This window comes from Oncorhynchus clarkii, chromosome 29, assembly GCF_045791955.1.
Source record: "Oncorhynchus clarkii lewisi isolate Uvic-CL-2024 chromosome 29, UVic_Ocla_1.0, whole genome shotgun sequence".
Classification (NCBI taxonomy): Eukaryota; Metazoa; Chordata; class Actinopteri; order Salmoniformes; family Salmonidae; genus Oncorhynchus; species Oncorhynchus clarkii.
In genome coordinates, this window is record NC_092175.1 from 4420463 (window position 1) to 4437002 (window position 16540).

The 16540-nt window shown below is 45.3% G+C and overlaps 2 protein-coding genes across 8 annotated transcripts in view; one reads left to right on the plus strand and one right to left on the minus strand.

The window, feature by feature from the left end:
* Nucleotides 1-16540, plus strand: part of LOC139388422 (netrin-G2-like) — a 166035-nt gene that overhangs the window by 39538 nt on the left and 109957 nt on the right. The gene's annotated exons all lie outside the window — the stretch shown is intronic.
* On the minus strand, nt 4836-8154 carry LOC139388626 (uncharacterized). The gene is made up of 2 exons (XM_071135398.1): nt 7041-8154; nt 4836-6796 (listed from the first exon to the last, which is right to left on the minus strand). Exon 2 carries the CDS (start codon nt 6498-6500, stop codon nt 5505-5507), a length of 996 nt encoding a protein of 331 aa, XP_070991499.1. The 5' UTR covers nt 6501-6796; nt 7041-8154; the 3' UTR covers nt 4836-5504.

The following is a 16540-nucleotide window of genomic DNA, read 5'->3' on the forward strand; positions in this document are numbered from 1 at the left end:
TGAAGCACAGTGAAGAGCTGCTTGCAAATGCAGGTAAGTGCCGTTTGAATGAATGCTTACAAGCCTGTTACTGCCTACAACCGCTCAGTCAGACTGCTCTATCAAATATCAAATCATAGACTAAATTATAATATAATAACACACAGAAATACGAGCCTTTGGTCATTAATTTGGTCAAATCCGGAAACTATAATTTTGAAAACAAAACGTTTATTCTTTCAGTGAAATACGGAACTGTTCCGTATTTATCTAACGGGTGGCATCCCTAAGTCTAAATATTGTTGTTACATTGCACAACCTTCAATGTTATGTACAATTCTGGCAAATTAATTACGGTCTTTGTTAGGAAGAAATGGTCTTCACACAGTTCGCAACGAGCCAGGCGGCCCAAACTGCTGCACATACCCTGACTGCTTGCACAGAACGCAAGAGAATTGACACCATTTCCTTAGTTAAAAGAAATTCATGTTAGCAGGCAATAAAAATATATACTTGTGTATTGATTTTAAGAAAGGCATTTATGTTTATGGTTAGGTACACATTGGTGCAACGACAGTGCTTTTTTCGCGAATGCGCTTAAATCACCCATTTGGCGAAGTAGGCTGTGATTCAGTGATAAATTAACAGGCACCGCATTGATTATATGCAACGCAGGACAAGTTAGATAAACTAGCAATATCATCAACCTTGTGTAGTTAACTAGTGATTATGTTAAGATTGGTTGTTTTTTACAAGATAAGTTTAATGCTAGCTAGCAACTTACCTTGATTCCTTGCTGCACTCACGTGACAGGTGGTCAGCCTGCCACTCAGTCTCCTTGTGGAGTGCAGTGTAATCGGCCATAATCGGTGTCCAAAAATGTTGATTACTGATTGTTATGAAAACTTGAAATCGGCCCAAATTAATTGGCCATTTCGATTAATCGGTTGACCTTCAGTGCAGGGTAGAGTACCAGGTGATAGTCGGCTAGAAACAGTAACTAAGTTAAGGACAGGGTACTGGGCGACGGCCAGCTACTGGTGACTATTTAAGTCTGATGGCCACTGAGGAATGAGGTCGTCACTCTTTCATCCAAGTACTTGGCATGATTTTGATAATTTTCATGTTGTAAAATAGTTTAAACATTGTGTTATCAATACAGTAAGAATTTCCTTGAATGCGATGTTAAATAAAATACACAATACAACAATGTTACATTAAATACACACACGATGCATCCACACTCAACCTCTTTAAAACATTATTATGCTGCTGCCAACAAAATGGCTGTGCAGGACCTATAAAACCAACAACAGTTATTTGATAGAAATGTACAGCAATGACATCAAACTAATCAATTAGATATGTGTGTTGCCTGTGTTTACTGAGACAGCGTTGCAACCAGTGGATGAGCTATTCCTCTTCCTCACACATCTCACTCTGCGGTTTAAGGACAGAGACCTGGGCCAACACTTTCACATCCATCCCTCTACAGTCAGTAGGATCATCAAGTGGGCCAACTTCCTACACACAGCTCAGAGCAGTGAACATCTTGATGTCACAAGAGGAAGTAAAAGCCAACATGCCTGAGGAATTTAAAAAGCTACCCAGACACGCAGGTCATTACTGACTGCACAGAACTTGTCAGACATCGTCCTCTCATCTGCTGAGGAATGAGATGTTCTCCAACTACAAATCCCACTGCAAAATGGACGCATTAGTAGGAATAGCTCCTCATAGGCGATTAGCTTTGTTTCCTCACTGTATGTAGGCTCCATCAGCAACAAATACCGTCAGGCATCCAACACTATCTCACCGAGGACATGGCAGTAATGGCCAACAAGGGGTTCCTCATCGATGACCTTGTACCAGGGAAGGTATACCGTCGTCCATAGCTCTTAAAACAGAGCCAAATAACACTTGTCTGAGGATCCATGTGGAGCGAGTGATTCGGCACGAAAAGGATGTTGTTCGATGCCAACATTCCCCTAGCTATTGCAGGAAGCATCAAACAGCTCTTCACTGTGGCATGCCTGCTCTCCAACTACCAGTATAAAGCTCTTGTGAGATGTAAAGCCTTGTGGTTGGTGTGATGACACTGTTGTGCAGTCAGTTTGCTTCAGCATCGAGGGAAAATGCTGATGAACAGTGGTGGAAAAAATACCCAAAAGCCATACTTGAGTAAAAGTAAAGATACCTTACTGGAATATTACTCAAGTAAAAGTGAAAGTCACCCATTAGAATACTACTTGAGTAAAAGTCTTAAAGCACCTGATATTAAATGTACTTAAGTATCAAAAGTAAGAGCCATAAATCCAAAAAGCAAAACAGTCAGGTTTGAGCTTCAGTTTTTCTGAAAGGTAACAGTCTTACGGATGCAAGAAGTGTTCAGATAAAAGAAAAGAATGTACATTCTCAAATTGGCAACACTTGAAAATACAACTCGTACAGACAAAATAGAAGTATGTCTTAGTGAAGGAATATAGCCAGTAAACATAAGCAGTTACAATCAGTCACTTTGCTATAGAAACAACATCCTATAGAAAATGTAGATGATGAGCTCATAAAAAGTATATCTACAGAACTGCACACAACCTCACTGTAGGAATATGCGGACATCACCACTGATGGAACTGTATTAGAAATCAGTGTCAGGTCATACCTTTAACAAGGACACCTATAACTTGTTAATTTTAAACATACATTAACAAAACGCACAAAGCATCCCTGTCCGTGGGCTTGTTAGCATTAAGCTGTAATTGCTTGACGCTGAAAAATCTGTAAAAGCTGGTTTTCAAAGTTTCTGGAATCCAGCCTTTCTTTCTTGAGGCTGAAAACAAGTCCTGCAATACTGAACAGCCTTTCACAGGCAGCTGAGGTAGGTAAGGGTGTGTTCAGCCTCAGAGACAGCTTACAGACTGCTGGGAAGGACTTGCGCAACTCCATATCATCAGCCGAACAGGCCATGTATCTGTCCAGCTGTTTGGAGCATTCTTGTGCTTGAGACCTCTTCATGGCAGAGATGAAGTCCTCATCTGATGAACTGGTGCCATCTCTTAGCTGCAGAAAGCTGCTCATATGACGAACTGGTGCCATCACTTAGCTGCAGAAAGCTGGTCATATGATGAACTGGTGCCATCACTTAGCTGCAGAAAGCTGCTCATCTGATGAACTGGTGCCATCACTTAGCTGCAGAAAGTTGCTCATATGATGAACTGGTGCCATCAATTAGCTGCAGAAAGCTGCTCATCTCATGAACTGGTGCTATCACTTAGCTGCAGAAAGCTGCTCATCTGATGAACTGGTACCATCACTTAGCTGCAGAAAGCTGCTCATCTGATGAACTGGTGCCATCACTTAGCTGCAGAAAGCTGCTCATATGATGAACTGGTGACATCACTTAGCTGCAGAAAGCTGCTCATCTGATGAACTGGTGCCATCACTTAGCTGCAGAAAGCTGCTCATATGATGAACTGGTGCCATCACTTAGCTGCAGAAAGCTGCTCATCTGATGAACTGGTGCCATCACTTAGCTGCAGAAAGCTGCTCATATGATGAACTGGTGCCATCAATTAGCTGCAGAAAGCTGCTCATCTGATGAACTGGTGCTATCACTTAGCTGCAGAAAGCTGCTCATCTGATGAACTGGTGCCATCACTTAGCTGCAGAAAGCTGCTCATCTGATGAACTGGTGCCATCACTTAGCTGCAGAAAGCTGCTCATATGATGAACTGGTGCCATCACTTAGCTGCAGAAAGCTGCTCATCTGATGAACTGGTGCCATCACTTAGCTGCAGAAAGCTGCTCATCTGATGAACTGGTGCCATCACTTAGCTGCAGAAAGCTGCTCATCTGATGAACTGGTGTCATCACTTAGCTGCAGAAAGCTGCTCATCTGATGAACTGGTGCCATCACTTAGCTGCAGAAAGCTGCTCATCTGATGAACTGGTGCCATCACTTAGCTGCAGAAAGCTGCTCATCTGATGAACTGGTGTCATCACTTAGCTTGCTCATCTGATGAACTGGTGCCATCACTTAGCTGCAGAAAGCTGCTCATATGATGAACTGGTGCCATCACGTAGCTGCAGAAAGTTGCTCATCTGATGAACTGGTGCCATCACTTAGCTGCAGAAAGCTGCTCATATGATGAACTGGTGCCATCAATTAGCTGCAGAAAGCTGCTCATCTGATGAACTGGTGCCATCACTTAGCTGCAGAAAGCTGCTCATCTGATGAACTGGTGCCATCACTTAGCTGCAGAAAGCTGCTCATCTGATGAACTGGTGCCATCACTTAGCTGCAGAAAGCTGCTCATCTGATGAACTGGTGCCATCACTTAGCTGCAGAAAGCTGCTCATCTGATGAACTGGTGCCATCACTTAGCTGCAGAAAGCTGCTCATCTGATGAACTGGTGCCATCACTTAGCTGCAGAAAGCTGCTCATCTGATGAACTGGTGCCATCACTTAGCTGCAGAAAGCTGCTCATCTGATGAACTGGTGCCATCACTTAGCTGCAGAAAGCTGCTCATCTGATGAACTGGTGCCATCACTTAGCTGCAGAAAGCTGCTCATCTGATGAACTGATCCATTCCTGAAATACAAGGGAGATGACAATAGAAATGATGCAGTTATAATTGTTGTGAGCCTACATTAATCCATCCCCATCTATATAAAGCAAGCAACTGGGCTAAATAGGTTGTACTGAACCACAAAGTCAGGAATGTAGTTTAAATGGGTGTTTCTCAAATCTATCAAGTGTCAAAATGTACAATATACAAAGTTGTTCATGTATAATAAAATATTGTTTATGTTGTCTTAACCATTCTGATGGTGGCGTCATCATTTTTACACGTTGTTGTGAATTTGGGGAGAAGGATTGCACCTGCGATCAGCTCAGGGTCTTGAAATATGTGGCTGAAGCGCTTCTTCAGTCCCAGTTGTAGCACATTGACCAGAGGCTTACAGTACTTCAGGGACAACTTGATCCAGTCAAGTTTTGTGATCAGCAGGTTGATAGTTGGAAGTAGCCACCCCATCTTGACATTGGTTTCAACCTGCAGGATGTTGATGGCCTTTGCGACTGGGCTCATGGTGGCAGCATACTCTGTGAGGAAGGCGAGTTCAACTGGATTGAACTAGTGAATTAAAAAATAATAATAAAACTGTGTTTCCTTACCTACAAAAGGGGACCACTAACTATTTCACCTGATTTAACTACAATAATCAATGGCTGGATGAGTAGTTGACTAAGTTATAGAGTAGGGCTACAATATGGGAAAGTTATTAGTCCCCAAGCAAAAGGTCAGGAAACACTGCAACAGATTTAGACGATATTCAAGACCTTACATTATGATAAAATAATACATAATTCTTACTTACGTTGGAACCTCGAGGTCTGTGCAGAGAACTCTGATGGCCGCCTCGCCTTTGTCTTTGATGATCCTCAGGAGTCTTTTTACAGCCATGAACCAAGAGTTTCACCTTGTAGCATTCCGGCACAGCAGCTGGTCGTTGCAAGTATCTTCAACGGTTTCGGCTGCAAGTGTAGATATTCCACATTTGTTTCAAAGTGCTTGACACTTGCCAAATGTTGAACAGGACACTTTTTTTGTAAGCCTCACTGCATGTTGCTTTCAGGGCATCAACTGTAGATACTAAGTTGAGTAGGTGGCAAGCACAACGCTGGTACTTTGGCAGCTGGTACTCAAAACCATCATCTTCATTCAGGATCGTTGCCACATCAACAAACTCCACTTCTTCAATCTCCTCTTGTTCCTCTTCACCATCGTCCTGTCCTGGCTGAGCTGCTTCACCACCACCCACTGTTTCGACTGCCTCGTTGTTTTCATCTTCTCCAAAAACTTGGAAAGCTTTCAAGAAGTTAGAGCCATTGTCTGTTGCTCTCATAATCTTAATCCGGATTGCGAACTCCGAATGGATGTCATTTAGGGTGCCTGCCAACACATCAAAGGTGTGCGATCCTCTCAACCGTTTACAGGCCAGTGCTGTGGAGCATCTGTTGAGACTGTCAGGGTCTATCCAATGGGCTGTAACACCAATGAAGCTCCATCTTCTGGTGGTGGTGGCAATGTGGTCAACTCCGATCATGGCCTCAGTCACCTTCTTAATTTCCTTGGATGCTTCATCAATCCTGGAGCATAGTGTGAGCCTTGATATTATCTTTGAGTTAGGCTGCAGATCCTGCACAAACACTCTGAATGGTTCTTGTTCTATAACAGTGAATGGTTGGAGCCCTTGGACCACATACTTCACCACTTCAGCATCCACCTTCCTCTCGATCACATTCCAGAGGTTTTCAATGGGGTTCAGGTCTGGAGATTGGGCTGGCCGTGACAGGGTCTTGATCTGGTGGTCCTCCACCAACACCTTGATTTTCCTGGCTGTGTGGCATGGAGCATTGTCTTGCTGGAAAAACCAATCCTCAGAGTTGGGGAACATTGTCAGAGCAGAAGGAAGCAAGTTTTCTTCCAGGGCAACCTTGTACGTGGCTTGATTCATCCTTCACAAAAACAAATCCAGCCCTGATGAAGCACCCCCATATCATCACCGATTCTTCACCAAATTTCACAGTGGGTGCGAGACCTGGAGAGGCCTACAAGCCACCATGTCTCGCAACCACTGTGAAATTTGTTGGAGGACCGGTGATTGAAAACCTCTGGAATGTGATCAAGAGGAAGATGGTCACAAGCCATCAAACAAAGCTGAGCTGCTTGGATTTTTGCACCATGATTGGCAAAAAGTCACCCAACATCAATGTGAAAGACTGGTGGAGAGCATGCCAAGATGCATGAAAGCTGTGATTGAAAATCAGGATTATTACATCAAATATTGATTTCTGAACTCTTCCTAAGTTAAAACATTAGTATTGTGTTGTTTAAAAATTAATATTAACTTATTTTCTTTGCATTATTCGAGGTCTGACAACACTGCATCTTTTTTTGTTATTTTGACCACAATATTTGTATTTGACATTTGTGAGAAATGTTTTCAGTAGTTTATAGAATAAAGCAAAAATTGTCATTTTACCCAAACACATACCTAGAAATAGTCAAATCAAAAGTAACAGTCAGTATCTGGTGTGGCCACCAGCTGCATTAAGTACTGCAGTGCATGGACTGCACCAGATTTGCCAGTTCTTGCTGTGAGATTTTACCCCACCCTTCCACTGAGACACCTGCAAGTACCCGGACATCTCTGGGGGGAATGGCCCTAGCCGTCACCCTCCGATCCAACAGGTCCCAGACGTGCTCAATGGGATTGCGATCCAGGCTCTTCGCTGGCCATGGCAGAACACTGACATTCCTGTCTTGCAGGAAATCAGGCACAGAACGAGCAGTATGGCTGGTGGCATTGTCATGCTGGAGGGTCATGTCAGGATGAGCCTGCAGGATGGGTACCACTGTAACGCACAGCGTTGAGATTGCCTGCAATGACAACAAGCTCAGTCCGATGATGCTGTTACACACCGCCCCAGACCATGACGGACCCTCCTGCTCAAAATTGATCCCACTCCAGAGTACAGGCCTTGGATGTAATGGTGTAACGCTCATTCCTTCAACGATAAATGCAAATCCTACCATCACCCCTGGTTGAAACAAAACCATGACTCGTCAGTAAAGAGCACTTTTTGCCAGTCCTGTCTGTTCCAGCGACGGTGGGTTTGTGCCCATAGGCGTCGTTGTTGCCAGTGATGTCTGGTGAGGACCTGCCTTTCAACAGGCCTACAAGCCCTCAGTCCAGCCTCTCTCAGCCTATTGCGGACAGTCTGAGCACTGATGGAGGGATTGTGTGTTCCTGGTGTAACTCGGGCAGTTGTTGTTGCCATCCTGTACCTGTCCTGCAGGTGTGATGTTCGGATGTCCCAATCCTGTGCAGGTATTGTTACATGTGGTCTGCCACTGCGAGGACGGTCAGCTGTCCGTCCTGTCTCCTTGTAGCGCTGTCTTAGGCGTCTCACAGTATGAACATTGCAATTTCTTGCCCTGGCAACATCTGCAGTCCTCATGCCTCCTTGCAGCATGCCTAAGGCACGTTCACGCAGATGAGCAGGGAACCTGCTCTTTCCTTTGGTGTTTTTCAGAGTCAGTAGAAAGGCTTCTTTAGTGTCCTACGTTTTCATAACTGTGACCTTAATTGCCTACCGTCTGTAAGCTGTTAGTGTCTTAACGACCGTTCCACAGGTGCATGTTCATTAATTGTTTATGGTTCATTGAACAAGCATGGGAACGTGTTTAAACCCTTTACAATGAAGATCTGTGAAGTTATTTGGTAAATCCATTTTGTCCAATGCACTACCAAGCTCCCCTGTACCTTCTGACCGTTTGGTTGTCAGTGATGAGAATAAATCCTCTTCATCAGATGAATGTTGCCTTAGATGCTCAGTCTGGTCCTGTGTGATTGTGTCAAGATGATTCTTAAGATACGGCAAACCTGTACATTGGAAACAACACAACATTCACATATTCAGTGTTTCAGCCAACTCTGTTGTATGTGGCTGGCAACACAATCATATTATTGGCATTGCAATAGCTCTAACACATACTTCCACACTTGTTATTCTCAGATACTGAGATTGATTTGAGTTGTTCAAATACATTCAGACCTAACAAACACTCTAATGCTGAGGTGAGTCCATGTCTGGCTGTACCCAAACATAGTTCCAGTATATGCATAGGTTATTGTCCAGCACCAGCATGTAACTTAAATAATGAAAAAAGAAGAACATAAGAAAAAACAAGTAAAGAAAAGACTCAAAGAACAAAAGATATCACCATATGGACAATGAGGTGCAAACCTTTTTGGAGTAAAGAAATCACACCGGCTGTGATGACATCAGCTTTGTCAGTCCACGACGTACAGCAGCAATAAGCTGTCGCTCCTCCATCATTTCTCAAAGCACTTTTTGTAGACTGTTCTGATTGGCTATGATAAGTGGTAGGCACATTTGGCAAGATGCTTCCAGCCTTTGAAGTTTTGTTTTTAGTAAGAAGATCACTGGCAGCAGCCACCCCATATGCTTGTTGGTCTCAGACTGGAATGTTCAAAGCTGAGACCAAAGGCTTCATCACTTTGCAGTACTCATTCAAGAAGGACATTTCTGCCGGGCTCAGCCTGAAAGATAAGGTAAGGTAAATGTAATACATCTTAGAATCCTAACATTTCATGGATCATAAATATTGCTACAATAGGAAAACATTACATTGATTCAAAGAATTGCTTGTATGATACGTGTGATCCTCTCCACAGCCAGGTATGTTGAGTTTAGAGGTCGACCGATTAATCGGAATGGCCGATTAATTAGGGCCGATTTCAAGTTTTCATAACAATGGGAAATCAGTATTTTTGGGCGCCGATTTGCCGATTTAATTATTTTTATTTTATATACCATTATTTAACTAGTCAGTTAAGAACACATTCTTATTTTCAATGACGGCCTAGGAACGGTGGGTTAACTGCCTTGTTCAGGGGCAGAACGACAGATTTGTACCTTGTCAGCTCGGGGGATCCAATCTTGCAACCGTACAGTTAACTAGTCCAACGCAATAACGACCTGCCTCTCTCTCGTTGCACTCCACAAGAAGACTGCCTGTTACGCGAATGCAGTAAGCCAAGGTAAGTTGCTAGCTAGCATTAAACTTATCTTATAAAAAACAATCAATCAATCATTATCACTAGTTAACTACACATGGTTGATGATATTACTATATATTATCTAGCGTGTCCTGCGTTGCGTATAATCTGACTGAGCATACAAGTATCTAAGTATCTGACTGAGCGGTGGTAGGCAGAAGCAGGCACGTAAACATTCATTCAAACAGCACTTTCGTGCGTTTTGCCAGCAGCTCTTCGTTGTGCGTCAAGCATTGCGCTGTTTATGACTTCAAGCCATTCAACTCCCGAGATGAGGCTGGTGTAACCGAAGTGAAATGGCTAGCTAGTTAGCCCGCGCTAATAGCGTTTCAAACGTCACTCGCTCTGAGCCTTCTAGTGTAGTTGTTCCCCTTGCTCTGCATGGGTAACGCTGCTTGGATGTGGTGGCTGTTGTCGTTGTGTTGCTGGTTCGAGCCCAGGGAGGAGGGAGGAGAGGGACGGAGGCTATACTGTTGCACTGGCAATACTAAAGTGCCTATAAGAACATTCAATAGTCAAAGGTTAATGAAATACAAGTGGTATAGAGGGAAATAATCCTATAATTCCTATAATAACTACAACCTAAAACTTCTTACCTGGTGTCACGCCCTGTCCTTAGTATTCTGTGTTTTCTTTATTATGTTGGTTAGGCTAGGGTGTGACATGGGTGATTTATGTGTCTTGTTTTGTCTAGGGGTTTTGTAGTCTATGGGGTTGTGTTCAGTTGAGTGTTCTAGGTAAGTCTATGGTTGCCTGGAGTGGTTCTCAATCAGAGGCAGGTGTTCGTTGTCTCTGATTGGGAACCATATTTAGGCAGCCATATTCTTTAGGTATTTTGTGGGTGATTGTTCCGTTCTGTGTTTTGCACCAGTTAGGACTGTTTCGGTTTTTCCATGTTTTCTTATTTTGTATTGTGTTCACGTTTTCATCTTTCATTAACGATGTTTATAAATAACCACGCTGCATTTTGGTCCTCCTCTCCTTCCCAGGAAGAAAACCGTTACAGAATCACCCACCACAACAGGACCAAGCAGCGTGGTAACGGGCAGCAGCAACAGCGGCCAAAGACACAGGACTCTTGAACATGGGAGGAAATCCTCGACGGGAGAGGACCCTGGGCTAAGCCAGGGGAGTGTAGCCGCCCCAAGGTGCAGGAGGAGAAGCGACAGCAGGAGCAGCGCAAAGAGGAATGGACATGGGAGGACGAATTGGACGGTAAAGGACCCTGGGCACAGCCAGGAGAATATCGCCGCCCCAAAGAAGAGCTGGAGGCAGCGAAGGCGGAGAGGCGCTGGTATGAGGAGGCAGCACGGCGGCGTGAAGAGTCAGCCCCAAAAACTTATTGGGGGAGGCACACAGGGAGTATGGCGAAGCCAGGTAGGAGACCTGCGCCAACTTCCTGTGCTTACCAGGGGGCGAAAGAGACCGGGCAGGCACCGTGTTATGCTGTGGAGCGCACGGTGTCCCCAGTGCGGGTGCATAGCCCGGTGCGGTACATACCAGCTCCGCGTATCGGCCGGGCTAGAGTGGGCATCGAGACAAGTGCCATGAAGCCGGCTCTGCGCATCTGGTCTCCAGTGCGTCTCCTTGGGCCGGCGTACATGGCACCAGCCTTGTGCATGGTGTCCCCGGTTCGTCTGCACAGCCCAGTGCGGGCTATTCCACCTCGCCGCACTGGCAGGGCGACCGGGAGCATTCAACCAGGTAAGGTTGGGCAGGCTCGGTGCTCAAGAGCTCCAGTGCGCCTGCACGGTCCGGTCTATTCAGTACCACCTCCACGCATCAGCCCTCCGGTGGCAGCTCCCCGCACTCGCCCTGAGGTGCGTGTCTTCGGCCCAGTACCACCAGTGCCGGCACCACGCACCAGGCCTACAGTGCCCCCGTCTGTCCAGCGCTGCCAGAGCCTTCCTCCTCTCCAGCGCTAGCAAAGTCTCCCGTCTGTCCAGAGCCGCTAGAGTCTCCCGCCTGTCCAGAGCCGCCAGAGTCTCCCGTCTGTCATGAGCCGCCAGAGTCTCCCGTCTGTCATGAGCCGCCAGAGTCTCCCGTCTGTCATGAGCCGCCAGAGTCTCCCGTCTGTCATGAGCCGCCAGAGTCTCCCGTCTGTCATGAGCCGCCAGAGTCTCCCGTCTGTCATGAGCCGCCAGAGTCTCCCGTCTGTCATGAGCCGCCAGAGTCTCCCGTCTGTCATGAGCCGCCAGAGTCTCCCGTCTGTCATGAGCCGCCAGAGTCTCCGGTCTGTCATGAGCCGCCAGAGTCTCCGGTCTGTCATGAGCCGCCAGAGTCTCCGGTCTGTCATGAGCCGCCAGAGTCTCCGCTCTGTCATGAGCCGCCAGAGTCTCCGCTCTGTCATGAGCCGCCAGAGTCTCCAGTCTGCATGGAGCAGCCAGAGTCGCCAGTCTGCATGTAGCAGCCAGAGCCGCCAGTCTGCATGGAGCAGCCAGAGCCGCCAGTCTGCATGGAGCAGCCAGAGCCGCCAGTCTGCATGGAGCAGCCAGAGCCGCCAGTCTGCATGGAGCAGCCAGAGCCGCCAGTCTGCATGGAGCAGCCAGAGCCGCCAGTCTGCATGGAGCAGCCAGAGCCGCCAGTCTGCATGGAGCAGCCAGAACCGCCAGTCTGCATGGAGCAGCCAGAGCCGCCAGTCTGCATGGAGCAGCCAGAGCCGCCAGTCTGCATGGAGCAGCCAGAGCCGCCAGTCTGCATGGAGCAGCCAGAGCCGCCAGTCTGCATGGAGCAGTCAGAGCTGCCAGTCATCATGGAGCAGCCAGAGCCGCCAGTCTGCCAGGATCCGCCAGATCCTTCAGTCTGCATGGATCCGCCATTCAGCCAGGATCCGCCAGAGCCGCCATTCAGCCAGGATCCGCCAGAGCCGCCATTCAGCCAGGATCCGCCTGAGCCGCCATTCAGCCAGGATCCGCCAGAGCCGCCAGGATCCGCCAGAGCCGTCAACCTGCCTGAGCTATCTCTTAGTCTTGGGCTACCTCTCAGTCCTGAGCTACTCTCAGTCCTGAGCTACCTCTCAGTCTTGAGCTACCCCTCAGTCTTGAACTACCCCTCAGTCCCGAGATACCCCTCAGTCCCGAGCTACCCCTCAGTCCCGAGCTGTCCCTCAGTTCGGAGCTGCCCCTCAGTCCAGTGGGGCCCTTTGTTAAGGTTACTATGCCAAGGTCGGCGGCGAGGGTCGCCACTCAAGGGACGCTAAGTAAGCGGACTAAGACTGTGTTGGAGTGGGGTTCACGTCCCGCGCCAGAGCCGCCACCATGGACAGACGCCCACCCAGACCCTCCCCTATGGGTTTAGGTGTGCGGCCGGGAGTCCGCACCTTGGGGGGATAAATGTTTATAAATAACCACGCTGCATTTTGGTCCTCCTCTCCTTCCCAGGAAGAAAACCGTTACACCTGGGAATATTGTTAATACTGGGAATATGTATGTTAAAAGGAACCACCAGCATTCATATGTTCTCATGCTCTGAGCAAAGAAATGAAACCTTAGCTTTCTTACATAGCACGTATTGCACTTTTACTTTCTTCTCCAACACTTTGTTTTTGCATTATTTAAACCAAATTGAACATGTTTCATTATTTACTTGAGGCTAAATTGATTTATTTGTGTATTATATTAAGTTAAAATAAGTGTTCATTCAGTATTGTTGTAATTGTCATTATTACAAATAAAAAAATAAAAAATTGGCCGAATAATCGTTATCGGCTTTTTTGGTCATTCAATAATCGGTATCGGTATCGGCGCTGAAAAATCATAATCGGTTGACCCTTAGTTGAGTTCCAACGTGTTTGATTTGGACGGATAAACTGCAGTTTGCATTCATTCCCTACAACTTCAGCAGCTAAGGTTGACCAACCCGTTTTATTCCACATGGCTTGATATTTGGCAAAAGACCACCTGGACAACCTTTTGTAGCTATCACAATTTTTCTGCCAACTCAGAATCTGTTGTTGCAATGAGGTTCAGCAGGTGACATGCACACCATTGATGCTGAGGGAGTTGATGTTCTAGGCCACTGTCATGGCCTAGAATATGCAGGGTGGTTACCAATTTTTTAAAAGCTGGTTGTTTGACCACAGAATGGCTTTTGGCCCTCACAGATCAAATGAATGACAAGCTTGTCAACGGTTGCCTGCCTGTGAGACGCACCTGGCTCCTCCCACTGCCATCAAGTTGAAGAGGTGTTTGATAGTTCCTTAGTTCATTTGTTTGTGGTTGCAGAGGTGAAGATATTGTAGTTTATCTTTAATGGATGTTTCCTCTGTGGACAAAATGATTGCATCAATCTTGGCAAAATGTATAGACCAGTTTGGTTTTATACAAATTAACTTAAACCAGCACAATGTGCAATCTGTAAGTATTGCATATTGACAAACTTTGTAAATGGCTAAAAATCAAGCGAGGGTTCCTCTATAGAAACAGGACATGTTTGTCCTCTACAAATAGAAGACAAATTGTGCAAGCTACTTTTGTCTGTTATAGATTATGGGGATATTATTTACATGCATGCTACGGCATCAACACTTAAATCGCTGGATACTACTTATCATTGCGCACTTAGGTTTATTATGGGTGCTAGATACAGAACTCACTACTATGTTTTATATCAAAATGTGGGTTGGACTTCGCTGTCCGTGAGACGAGAACAACATGCTCTCGTGTTTGCCTCTGATCTGGCGGACTCACTAAACAGAGAACATCCCTGGTCATCCCTACTGCCTCTGATCTGGTGGACTCACTAAACAGAGAACATCCCTGGTCATCCCTACTGCCTCTGATCTGGCGGACTCACTAAACAGAGAACATCCCTGGTCCTCCCTACTGACTCTGATCTGGAGGACTCACTAAACAGAGAACATCCCTGGTCATCCCTACTGCCTCTGATCTGGTGGACTCACTAAACAGAGAACATCCCTGGTCCTCCCTACTGACTCTGATCTGGAGGACTCACTAAACAGAGAACATCCCTGGTCATCCCTACTGCCTCTGATCTGGCGGACTCACTAAACAGAGAACATCCCTGGTCATCCTTACTGCCTCTGATCTGGCAGACTCACTAAACAGAGAACATCCCTGGTCATCCCTACTGCCTCTGATCTGGTGGACTCACTAAACAGAGAACATCCCTGGTCATCCTTACTGCCTCTGATCTGGCGGACTCACTAAACAGAGACCATCCCTGGTCATCCCTACTGCCTCTGATCTGGCGGACTAAATTATTTATATATATATATATATATATATATATATATATAACACAATGCAAATAGAAGGACCAGAGAGAGATTAAGCTTATACTACAGGGGACCAACTGCTAAAAACAAAGTAGTTTTCAAGAAGCAGATCTCCATGACCTTTTTTACCATGAAAAATGCACCCATCCCCCATAACCTTGCCTCCACGTCAAAGAGTACAAAAACGTGGTGCAGAGAAAAGATGACTTGAAGGAAGATGGAAAAAATTGTCATCGCAAGGACAAGAACCAAGAGTGAAAATACTTTTTTTGACCAAAGAAACTAAGATTGGATGCAGACATCAACTGAATGCTTTCAAAATAATGTTCAGTACATTTGAATTCAACATTTTTTTGTTCATACAATTCAGCTATTACATTTCCAGTTTCAACTTTCGCATACAATATTTTTTTTCTTTATTTACTTTTTTCTTTTGGAACAATTATTTTGAACTCATTGGCTCCATACAGCCCATCCGCCCACCCACCTGCACTGTGCCTAACCTAGCATCTGTTGAGAAGGGTGGATTCTCTTGATACCGTGATGCGTGCCTTTAAAGCTGAGATGTATGCTGGGAATTGGAAGTGGGGGAACATGAGGAGGAGTGGAGTTTGTTGTCTTGACTGGCCTGTGAGGATCAGGTTACAATGGATCACGGTTCTACAGAGATATCCCTCCCTCCTGCAGAGAGGGAGAGGTAATAGAGGGATTGATGGGGGGGTTTATGACCTCACGGCCGTCGTAAATTATAAGGCAGCTGAAATGTGTGTGCCTTAAGAGTTTACAGCCAAAAACTACAGAACATCAAATACATGGACTTTGGGACATTATATTTCATCAGCCAAAATGGTGGTAACAATGGTAGATGGAATGAATGAAAATGAATGTCGATTTTGTTATGTTATTTAACGTTAAATGAAGACGTTATGACGAAAACATTGTAACTTTACGAGATATTCTTTGAGTGAATTCTGGAAACGGTTACTCATTAAACAAACTTTTCCCATGGTGCCCCAGGTTACTGAGTTAATGGTTACAGGGTTAATTTAATCACTTAATTATAAACCTAGTTAGTTAATTATTTTATAAATAGCATGTCATCACATGAACAATAATACGTCACACATTGTCCTTGGAAAGACTGCTTGTTTTTGCTCTGTCAGCCACTATTATTACAGAGTTTAGTGTTTCGCACAAGCCATTTTACTATCATCAGCTTGTCTGTGAGTGTCATCAGAAACATGTAGATAGACAAGGAATAAACAACAACAAAATAAATGTGTGACCACCAAAAAACGATTTAAAACAAAGCACACTACTTTTTATGGAACAGTAAGAGACTACCAGAAGTTTTCAGAATCAAACTGAAGTTATCGTTCATCACTCCATCATTCAACCTGGCCACACATGGTAAGCTAACTCTTACAGGCCAGACTTAGGCATCACAGAGTCATCCATATACTCTTACAGTAGGATAATAATTATAAAAGAGACAATATGAATATTTAAACAGAACAATAATAAAGAAGTCAATGGAGATGCTGAGAAGTAGGAGTTACCTCCTGTATTATATTACCCAAAAAGTATTTCTAGAGCGCCAGTAAATATTCATAGTAAAAGACCTCCAAGAATTAGGCCTTGTACTTGCCTTGTTAACTATGGCTGATTTTTG

What these genes read in the sequence shown, in the direction of transcription:
- LOC139388626 (XM_071135398.1), bottom strand. Translation starts at nt 6,500, where the DNA reads ATGAATCAAGCCACGTACAAGGTTGCCCTGGAAGAAAACTTGCTTCCT.